Source organism: Sturnira hondurensis, unplaced genomic scaffold (assembly GCF_014824575.4).
Source record: "Sturnira hondurensis isolate 20B ecotype Veracruz unplaced genomic scaffold, ASM1482457v3 Scaffold0022179, whole genome shotgun sequence".
NCBI classification, from domain to species: Eukaryota; Metazoa; Chordata; class Mammalia; order Chiroptera; family Phyllostomidae; genus Sturnira; species Sturnira hondurensis.
This window is the reverse complement of record NW_028094810.1, coordinates 1,637,099-1,648,507: the sequence shown is the minus strand read 5'-3', so window position 1 is coordinate 1,648,507 and position 11,409 is coordinate 1,637,099. Positions and strand designations below refer to the sequence as shown.

Genomic DNA, 11,409 nt, shown 5'->3' with positions numbered 1-11,409 from the left:
GCAGGAGGCCAACAGAAGGCGGGCTGCGCCTAAGGCGGGCGGGGCCGTGGCGTAGGTCCCTGCAGCTAGCGGCCTGAGGCCCGCCCAGCCCACACCCCTCCAGGCCTTTCACCAGGAATAGCTTCCTGGGCGGAAGAGCGCGCTACCCTACCGACAGCCAAGAGGGGCCAAGAGGGGCCGATGACGTGCCCTGGGGACACAGACACGCGGGCGTTAGGGGGCAGGAGGGCCAAGTCTAGACTTAGAAGGCAACCATTTCCCCAAGGCCACTGACTCACTCTTTACTCTGAAGGGATGGTGGAAGTATCTGTCAGGAGACCGTGGATTTTGCAAACTAGTCAATGGCAAGTGCAAACTAGTGGTTGGCAAAAGGCCACTAATCGAATTATCTGTTCAGGGATTCGGCAGTTCCTGTCCTTCCCAGTCCTGGAGCGACTCAGAAAGACATCTTCATAAATAGGGAGCAAGGGATAAAGTGCGCCAGTTCCCTCTTTCTGACTCAGAAACAAAAATAAAACAGTCAGCAGTGTTAATAAATTACACTGCAGACAGCCCTTCTATTTTTCTGAGAGTTCACCAACCAAATGAAAAGCCACTTGAACTGTTTTTAACATGCACTTAAAAAAAGAAGCAGAAACAAAAGTTATTAGATCAAGTATTAGTATGTATTTATGCACAATAATAAAAACATTTACAAGTTAAACTGGAAATTTAAACATAAGAAGTTTAACAGCTTTTGTTTATTATATTAAATAACCAAAACACCTTTTATTCCCAAAATTGGTAAAGAATAAATAATGTAATTTACAATATGGTACAAAAAGTAATCAGGAAGGACAGGCATTCTGCTTTATACATACACTGTATATGTATATTTATTATCTATAAAACAAATTCACATCTCAAACAAGCCAAAAACCTTATATGATATGGCTTAACGATTATTTAAAAGAAACAGCAGTAAGTTCCACTGCCCAGACCAGAAGCTCTGGAGCCAGTTACCCTGTTACAGAACACAGGGTACAGGTTGCTGTAGTGCTTCCAAGCCTGAACGTAGTGAGACTTACAAACTACTGTGGGATTAGGAGAGCTTTGACAGGAAAAGTCTGCTGTGGTTTTTTGCCCCCCTCAAGACAAAGTGCCCTATTTCCTCACAAATGCATCTGATAGATCTCAATGCCTTAAAAAACAAAAAACAAAAACAAAAACATACAAAAAAACACCCACAGCAGCCGGTATGCTCCTCATCTGCTTGTTTCCAGTGTTTTATTCCGTAACTTTTTTCTGCACAAGTTTGGGTTCAATGGTGTGATATCGGTTAAAATGTTATTACACTGAAAGAGACACCCATCAGAAGTGAGGCCATGATACAGACAGTAAAGAATGGGATTCTGAGGCTGAGAACCTGAAGATGTGAGAAAGCAAGTAGATTAACTGATGAAATGTTTCCAATTAACCCCACTTCCTGAGAGCAAGTGCTCTACAGCCAGAAGATACAGAGAAATAAAAAATGTCATCACAAACTTCACGTGGAACCTTAAACTTCCATTTATCTCTGCATTTTTTAGAGAAGGGAATGCTCACCACTGGACAGTCACAGTAAGAATCAAGGCCACAACACCAACTCCCTTGAGACCAGAGACAGTCACTCTTCATAAAAGATGAATCAGCAAAAAGATGCCAGACGACACTAGAGTGACCAGGAAAACATGTCTCTGAGAAACTGATCTGTTCTTAATTACAACATGCTCAAATGTACAAGGAAGCCGCAGGTGTATACTGGAACAAGCGCAGCTTCCACAGAAAGGCAGAGAAAGATGCAAGAGACAGGAGGCTTTCCTGTTTGGGTCTTTTGCAAATTTTAGCCTCTAACAGTTGCTTATTTTAATATTCACTTAGGCTGAGAAAAAAAACGCTTTCATCCTTATAATGCTACAAATGACACCATTTCCCCCTTAATATGGCAAGCAAACACTTAAGTATCTGGCTGCTAAAGAAGCAGAATTCTCTGGAAACTTGTGAGCGTTGTTACAGATGAGAAGAGTTAGTCTACTCTTCTCTGTAGCCCACTTCCCCCAATGAATGACACCAGCCAGTCAGCAACTCCCCAATGGAGCCTACGCCAGAGACCTACGCAAGAAGTGCTACTAAATAGCCTACAAAAGCTGATCTGAGTTTCCAGAGTTGCTCTCCTTTTCTGGATCACTGAGTAACAGGTGCCAACCGACCAGCTGCCTCCTTCATCGGGGGGCCCGATGAACACGCAGCTCAGGAGCCCTACATCTCTGGCACAGCACACACCGCCATTGGCATCTATGCTCTAATGTTACTTGGCACCTCTGGTCCCACACAGTGGAGGGTTATGAGGAAGCTAATTGTGGCCTAAGCTCAGCCTGATTTCCTAACCTACTGCAGACCCGACAAAGTAAGATGCTCAGAGAAAGATATTCTGATCTTGTTCAGCTCAATAAGGTGCTAATTTCAGGAAGCTGGTATACTGATTACAAAACGTAAGTATTTTAAAGGTACTCTGGTTCAAACAATGCTGTCTATATCTTTTAATAACGCGGCACCACGTCCTTTTCTTTCGTATCTCCAGAGCTTTGGAACTTTTCCTAAGAGTGATGTTTGTGCCAGAACCAGATCTGAAAGAAGGAAGCCACATTAGAGGAAAACCCTCTGGAAAGGCTAGTGGGAGCCTTGTTATAGCTCCGTTCTGTGGAAGAACTAGATGCTGGACCACCTGCAGGGGTGACAACTGATCGCCCAGGGAAGTTCGCAGAACACAACACAGGGATGTGGTTAGTGATCTAACTGCACCAGGACACAGTGAAATAGGAGATCACAGGACAAAAGCAGACACAGGGATTAAACCTATGCATCATAGTGTTCTATGCTCTTAGGCTAACAAAAGGAAAAAGAGACTGAAGAAGAAAACCATCCCTGCACAGTCAAATGGTCACAGATGCTGAACAGTAACACATCAGAAGTTCAAGAACTCATCAGGAAAGTCTTAACTAGTCAAACAAGAGCTCAGGGACCATCCCAATAGAGAGAAGTAACATTGTAGATCATCACCTAGAGGAAACCTGTAGATGGATGCAGGAAGAAACCAACTAAATTGTTTTACCTCTTTATTGTCTAATTCTTAAAATAAGAGAAACATTCTCCTACCAGATTACCAGGAGTTTTCCTAAAAGTCCACACAATCATGCACAAGACATGATTCTTCCCTTCCTTGTTTGGAACACACATCTGGATGGGGAAGCACCTGGCTAGGATCAGTATTCCTGGGGTGATGGCACCAGTTACACTGCCCTGGGACCCTCCTGCTGCCCTGTGATCAGTGTCCCCTGAAGTGTCTGCCAATATCACCAGGCAAAGCCCAGGCCAGGCCTAGCGGTTCCCCCCCACCCTGCCTCCCTCCATCATCACTGCAGAGAAGCAACCGAAGTGTGGCACAGATTTGGCAGAAAGAATGTGGCCACGGTCTGGAGCCTTCCTGCAGAGAGCACGGAGATTACAACTCCCGCGGACACAACAACTACACCAGGGCATACCCACCCCTTTCTTTTGGAAAGTTAAAACCCACTGGACTGTCCAAGACAACACACAAGGCAGAAGCCTGGGTGGAGATAGTCGTTATGCAGACCCCAATATGAGATCCCACAACTGGTGAAGAACGAAGAACTGCTCCAAGGCCACAGTAATGTCTGACATTGACCCTTCCAGAACTCAGGCTCATCTCCCAGGCCACTGCTGCCCTATGCCTGCTGGAACACGACTTCCAGCGTTTTGCATATTCTGGAGTGCAGAGGTGTCTCGGTTCTGACCGTCTTCTGGGGGTCCTGGGCTTGGTTTGTTTTTCTAGTCTGAAGAGGGCTATACCTACCACAGTTGAGGACCACTAGCCCTGTAAGCCCATCTATGATGCCTCTAGGATGCCCCCACTACGAGGTATGTTCACTGGGATAGGTCGCTGACAGGGGGTGCACCTCCACTGCCATCAAACAGAACTTCTCGGCGGCTGGGCTCAGCAATGGACAGCTCCTGGGCCAAGTCGTTGAACCGAGATATGTAGTCAACGCTGTTTTCGTTCATCATGCATACCAGCTGGGAATCCACGACCTGTGGGCAGAGGACACAAGGCAAGACATCAGCTAGTGGTGGACTGCCATCTAGACTGGAGGAGAATGGCCACCAATGAAACTTCCAGTTTAAGGCTAATAAACTTGAGACCTGAAGTCTCTCTAAAATGAAGACTGGAATCGCCCAGCCATTTGCCATGTAATAGCAGCCCAGCACTCTGGAAAGGATCTCAGAATAGCCCATCTTTTTGAACTCTGGGTTTAATTTTTTTTTGAGTAAGAAAATACTTTTACTAATCACAATATGAAGTTACCATGACATCCCACTAGAATTGAACCAGGATACATATACTGGTAGAAAATTTTTATTGCTCACATTCATTTTGAGGAAAATAGTACACAGTAGGGCTCTTCTAGGTCTTTTATAAAAAAATATATTTTATTGATTATGTCATTACTGTTGTCCTATTCCCCCTTCATTCCCCTCCACCATGCACAGCCCTCCCCCACCATTTCCCCTTTTTGTTCATGTCCATGTGTCAGAAGTTCTTTAGATTCTGTATTGCCCATAGTATTCCTGCCCTCCCCGCTGTCTATTTTCTAACTACTGTCTATGCTACTTATTCTCTGTACCTTCTCCCCCTTCTCCTCCTCCCACTCCCCTGTTGCTAACCCTCCATGTGATCTCCATTTCTATGGTTCTGCTCCTGACCTAGCTGTCCCCTTGGTTTGCTTTTGTTTTAGGTGTTGTTGTTAGTAACTGTGAGTTTGCTGTCTTTTCACTGTTCATATTTTTCATCTTCTATTTCTTAGATAAGTCCCTTTAACATTTCATATAGTAAGGGCTTGGTGATGATGAACTCCTTGAATTTGACCTTATCTGAGAAGCACTTTATCTGCCCTTCCATTCTAAATGAAAGCTTTGCTGGATAGAGCAGTCTTGGTTGTAGGTCTTTGGATTTCATGACTTGGAATACTTCTTTCCAGCCCCTTCTTGCCTATAAGGTGTCTTTTGAGAAATCAGCTGACAGTCTGATGGGAACTCCTTTGTAGGTGACTGTCCCCTTATCCCTTGCTGCTTCTAGGATTCTTTCCTTCATTTTAATCTTGGGCAGTGTAATTATGATGTGTTCCTTCTTGGATCCAACTTCTTTGGGACTCCTTGAGCTTCCTGGACTTCCTGGAAGTCTACTTCCTTTGCCAGATTGGGGAAGTTCTCCTTTATTATTTGTTCAAATAAGTTTTCCACTTGCTGCTCTTTCTCTTCCCCTTCTGGTACCCCTATAATCCGGATGTTGGAATGTTTAAAGATGTCCTGGAGGTTCCTAAGCCTCTCCTCATTTTTTTGAATTCTTGTTTCTTCACTCTTTTCTGTTTGGTTGTTTCTTTCTTCCTTCTGGTCCATTCCCTTGATTTGAGTTCCAGTTTCCTTTTCATCACCATTCGTTTCCTGTGCATTTCCCTTCATTTCAATTAGTTTAGGCTTCATCTGTTCCTCTAATTTGTGACTAAAATCAACCAGTTCTGTGAGCATCCTGATCACCAGTATTTTGAACTATGCATCTAATAGGTTGGCTATCTCTTGGTCGCTTAGAAGTATTGGCTCTGGCTCTGCCTGGTATAGCTCAGTGGATTGAGTGCGGGCCTGCGAACCAGAGTATCGCGGTTCGATTCCCAGTCAGGGCACATGCCTGGGTTGCAGGCCAGTTCCTAGCAGGGGATGCATGAGAGGCAACCATACATTGATATTTCTCTCCCTCTCTCCTTCCCTTCCCCTCTAAAGATAAATAAAATCTTAAAAAAAAAAGAAAAAGAAGTAGTACTGGCTCTGGGGCTTTGAGCTGTTCCTCTTGAGCCATGTTTTGGTTTGTTGGCGCCTGTTACGTATGAGCGGCGGAGCCTTAGGTGTTCACCAGGGTGGGGCCACCAAGGTTGCTGGTTTGTGATGCTGCATGTGGGCGGGATCAGAGAGGGGCAATGGGATTTGTTCTGCTCTCTCTTGGAAGTCTGTCCTCTATTTCGCTTCCCACAAGCAAATGGGGCCCTTCTGGTGCTGGTTCCCGGGCGTGTGGGCTTATGTACCCTCCAGGACCCCGTGGGTCTCTCCAACAAACTCTCCCGGCACCTTGACCCTAAAAGTCTTTCCATGGTGCTTTCAGGCTCTTATTCCCGGCGCTGGGGCCCTGGCCTGAGTGGTCTGTCTCACTGTTTGCTCCTTCGATTGGTTTATCTGCACGCGAATGTGTGACTGTGGTCACCCTGCCGCCCTGCGCCCTCACTGGGTCTGCCCGTTGCCACCCCACGCCTGGGTTCTGCCAACCGCTGTCCCTGGGTTGGTCCAGCCTAGTTTTCCTGCCCAACCCCACTGCGCCACCGACTGCGCCCCTCTTACTGGTCTGGCTGAATGGTTCGTTGTTGTCGGACTTCTGTACAGTTTGATTTTCTGTGTTTTGGCTGCATTTTGTTACTAAAACTTTGTTGTCTTTAAGCTTGGTTGTGCGAGGAGGCACGGTGTTTCCACCTACGCCTCCATCTTGGCTGGAAGTTCCCTTCTGGGTCTTATAAATTGATTTCAGTAAACTTTTTTTAACTAGTAAGCAGCATTAATATATATTCTCAAACTGCGCCAAGAAGTTAGAAAGGCAACTATGAAATCTAACAGTGATAACAAACGGCAGGATTAGAGCTGTTTTGTTAAGAATGTTAAGATGTTAAGAACCATATTTCTATTTTACCTGAAACATAAATACACCTTTTTCACTGACAAGGCAACTGCTTGCTGAGGGCGCCACAAAAATCAGCAAGTTTCTTAATAGATGTGTGATTGATCAGGGCTCAAATAAGCTTCCTTTCCCAATTTTGTCTCTTTTGGAGCAGAAATAACTGCCTTTGCATGTAAGGAAGGTGATATTCTGAAATGCAGCTTCTGTAATCTTCTAGCTCATAATTAGAAGGAGAGATGAACTATTAGAAGTACGTCTTTGAAATACTGCCAGTTTTTAAAATACCAAGGCTTCTGAACAGCTTCTCAAACCTATCTTTCCATTTGGGTACATAACTTGATAAACATAACACACTGGATGTGTATTATAGTAATTTCCTCTATCAACTATACATTTTGCCCTCAGTAAGTGTGAGAACTGTAGAGTCAAACAATTTTTACATACAAAGCAGCTTTAAATTAGTTTCTTTTTCACTGAACTGAGATTCCCCCCTACTTCTGTGCCTGTGAAAGGTAACCCGCACGCACACACACGTACTTGCGTGCATGTGTATATGTGTATGTATGTTTAAAGTAACTTACTTTTACCAACAGAATAAAACTAGACTATAGGAACAAGTCCGTGAAGACAGTTCGGTGTTCCTCAGAAACCTTCCGCTCGGTTGAGGCAGGTGCAGTCCGCTGAAGGATGCGACGAGGCTGCAGTAAGCCTGCCCACCACGCGTTAGCCTGCAGGGCCAGACCCCACCCCACAGCTGCATGCGCATCTGCTTTCTCAGCAGCACACGCCTCTAGACCACGTCTGTCAGAAACAACACGCCGGCTGAGCGCCCAGTCCATCTGCAATCCTTCAGTAACTCTCACTCTCCACTTTGCGTCCAATCTTGGTATCGGAGTGACCAATAAGAATGCCTCCCTGCAGAATGCCCAAATAATAGTTTCTGTGCCTCTACACAAGAATATACGCACACCTTCATTCCAGCCTTTCTCTACTTCCTGGCTGCTGGAATTACATCTTCAAAGAACCTGTTTCCTCAAAAGACTGACATCCTGCTGACACCCCTCTTCTCCCCATGTGTGCACAATCACTCTCTAACACTTTCTTTGATATAAGGAAACAAAATTTCGAGAGGAGGAAGGCCAGGGGGCCGCAATGGAGGTCCCGCCACCCCCCCACCGCCCCCCACCGCCCATGTGCTGCAGCCTGAACTGTTTTGACAAGTGTGCAGGGAGCCTGCTGTGAGCCTGGCGCATCTGGCTGCCAGGATCCGAGTGGCGGTTCCCTCTCTATGAGACTGTGGAAGGAAGACAGTCAGACAGAGAGACAAATGGCACCGAGTGGAACACAGACACTGTGCGGTTGCCTGGAGGAGACCTAAGTGGAGAAAGGGGGCAGTTTGCCATGGGGGTGGTGAGCACACTCCTGCCAGAAGAAACAGGAAGTGCAAAAAGCTGGGGCGAAACAGGCCTCGGCTCTGTCATTAATAAGAAAGCTCCTGGATGTGACAGTGAGTAAGGAAGAGCTGAAGACAAGGAGAGAGAGCCTCAAGTGTGTACAGAAAGGTCTTAGGTGGTAGCATTTTACTCTGTGGACAAATACATGGAACATACAGTCTTCAGGGTTTACACCCTGTCTCCTTTGCTGGAGTGGAAGCCTCTGGTGGGAGGGTCTGTTTTACTCACTCAGTGCCTGTCGCAGTGCCTGGAACGTCGTCAACGAACTACACGATATAATGAAATAAGAAGCCTTGGAAAATTCTGAGTATGGCCTGAACTGAATTTTAAAACTTTTATTATGAGAAATAAAACAAACTGCAATTTGTTTTCAAAAAGTAGAGGGAACAGTGACCGTCTTCCCCGCACATCCGTCACCAGCCTCACCAATCCGTGGCCAATCTAGGCCCCTCTCTCCAACACACTCTTTGCTCCCATCACTTTTATTCAAATTCTACCATCAGATCATTTCAGCCACATGTTTCAAACTGCACTTCTACACGATAAAGACTATCTTAAAAATAGTCATGTTTTTGAACGTGCACAGTGTCTGGTCAGATCCTTTTGATAAATACCTGCTGTTTCTGCAGGTGACTGTGTGTTACTGGCTTTGGGTTTAGCAATCCATGAATGCACCTGCCTTTGTTCTGTGCTGCTTACCTTTGTGTGCAATGTGCCTCCCACAGATTTTGTTAAAAATGCAAGTTCAGCCCTGGCTGGTGTAGCTCAGTGGATTGAGCACGGGCCTGCGAACCACACGATCACGGTTTGATTCCCAGTCAAGGGCACATGCCTGGGTTGCAGGCCAGTCCCCAGCAGGGGACTCACAAGAGGCAACCATACATTGATATTTCTCTCCTTCCCTTCCCCTCTAAAGATAAATAAATAAAATATTTTTTAAAAAATGCAAGTTCAGACTTCCGCCAAGATGGAGGCGTAGGTGGAAACACTGTGCCTTCTCCCACAACCAAATCTGAATACAACAAAGACACAGCCAAAGAACAGAAAATTGAACTATACGGAAGTCCGACAACAAGGAACCGTTCAACCAGGACCAGTAAGAGGGGCGGAGCCAGCAGTGGAGCAGGGACAGGCAAGAAAGATCCCCCAACCCCAGGCGTCCAGGCAGCTCTGTGTCGGGCTGACCCAGTGAGGGCTCGGGGTGGCGGGCTGGCTGTGGTCACACATTTGCACACAGATAAACCAGCAAAGGAATGAGCAGTGAGATGGACTGTGCAGGCCTCAGTGGGTGAACCCAGCAGCGGGCTGACAGGGGTCGCACAATTCACCCACAGTGGGACAGACTACGCAACCCGCGGTGGTGGCGGGAGGTAGCAGAGGGGCCCCGCCATTGCTTTCCTTTGGCCCTGCTCCTACATACAGCATCACAACCCAGCGACTGAGTGGCCCAGCCCTGGTGAACACCTAGGGCTCTGCTCCTCATATGTAACAGGCACAAACAGTTCAAAATATGGCTCAAGAACTCAAAGCCCCAGAGCCGATAACTAAGAGAAAAAAAAATAGCGAACCTCTCAGATGCACAGTTCAAGAAACTGGTAATCAGGACACTCACAGAACTGGTTGATTTTAGCCACAAATTAGAGGAACAGATGAAGTCTAAACTAATTGAAATGAAGGGAAATGCACAGGAAACCAATAGTGATGGAGAGGAAACTGGGATTCAAATCAAGGGAGTGGACCAGAAGGAAGGAAGAAATGACTAAACAGAAAAATGTGAAGTTACAAGAATTCAAAAAAATGAGGAGAGGCTTAGGAACCTCCAGGACATCTTTAAACGTTCCAACATCCAGATTATAGGGGTACCAGAAGGGGAAAAGAAATAGCCACGAGTCGAAAACTTATTTGAATAATAAAGGAGAACTTCCCCAGTCTGGCAAAGGAAATAGACTTCCAGGAAATCCAGGAAGCTCTGAGAGTCCCAAAGAAGTTGGACCCAAGAAGGAACACACCAAGGCACATCATAATTACATTACCCAAGATTAAAATGAAGGAGAGAATCCTAGAAGTAGAAAGAGATAAGGGGACAGTCACCTACAAAGGAGTTCCCATCAGACTGTCAGCGGATTTCTCAAAAGAGACCTTACAGGCAAGAAGGGGCTGGAAAGAAGTATTCCAAGTCATGAAATCCAAAGACCTACAGCCAAGATTGCTTTATCCAGCAAAACTTTCATTTAGAATGGAAGGACAGATAAAGTGCTTCTCAGATAAGGTCAAGTTCAAGGAGTTCATCATCACCAAGCCCTTATTATATGAAATGCTAAAGGGACTTATATAAGAAAAAGAAGATGAAAAATATGAACAGTGAAAGGACAGCAAACTCACAGTTATTAACAACCACACCTAAAACAAAAGCAAACCAAGAGGACAGCTAGATCAGGAGTGGAACCATAGAAATGAAGAACACATGGAGGGTTAGCAACAGGGGAGTGGGAGGAGGAGAAGGGGGAGAAGGTACAGAGAATAAGTAGCATAGACGGTAGATAGAAAATAGGGGGGAGGGCAAGAATAGTAGGGGAAATATAGAATCTAAAGAACTTGAGATATGTGGTCATAAACTAAAGGGGGGGAAGGTGGGGGAGGGGGTGTGCAGGGTGGAGGGGAATGAAGGGGGGGAATAGAACAAGTATAATGGTATGATCAACAAAATATATTTTTAAAAAAATGCAAGTTCAGTTCTGCTGAGCCTGCGGTGGGCCCACAGTCTGCCATCCTAACAAGTCCAAACTGTTCTGCAGTGGGTCTGTGGACCACCTTTAAACATCACAGTCCTGGCATGTTGTCTTGGGGTGTCTGTGCAGTGCCCACCTTTGCAGGAACTGGGCGCTTATAAACGATGTCCACACAGACACAGGAAGGGAAAGAGACCAGCCTTTTGGGGGACATTAGAGTCACGAAGTGTTCTCTAAATAAAGGTTCTGTGGCCACGGAAATGCTCAAGAGGAAGGGAATTTACTATATTTATTTACTGTATTTATTATATTGTACTCTTTAGCTTGTTTTTGGCAGAAATTTCCATTCACGTCAGGGGTTAGCTGAGAATCCTCCAAAGCCTTCCCATTAGGTTCCTCAGATCTTAGTAAGACT

At 45.6% G+C, this 11,409-nt stretch overlaps 1 protein-coding gene across 2 annotated transcripts in view; it reads right to left on the bottom strand.

The window, feature by feature from the left end:
* Window positions 1–1,290: 1,290 nt before the first annotated feature.
* Window positions 1,291–11,409, bottom strand: part of CRAMP1 (cramped chromatin regulator 1) — a 73,767-nt gene continuing 63,648 nt past the window's right edge. For both annotated transcript variants that reach the window (XM_037034686.1, XM_037034687.1), the window contains exon 21: window positions 1,291–4,128. In XM_037034686.1, coding sequence (XP_036890581.1) covers window positions 3,964–4,128 — 165 coding nt within the window. In that variant the 3' untranslated portion in view covers window positions 1,291–3,963. The remainder of the gene's footprint in view (window positions 4,129–11,409) is intronic.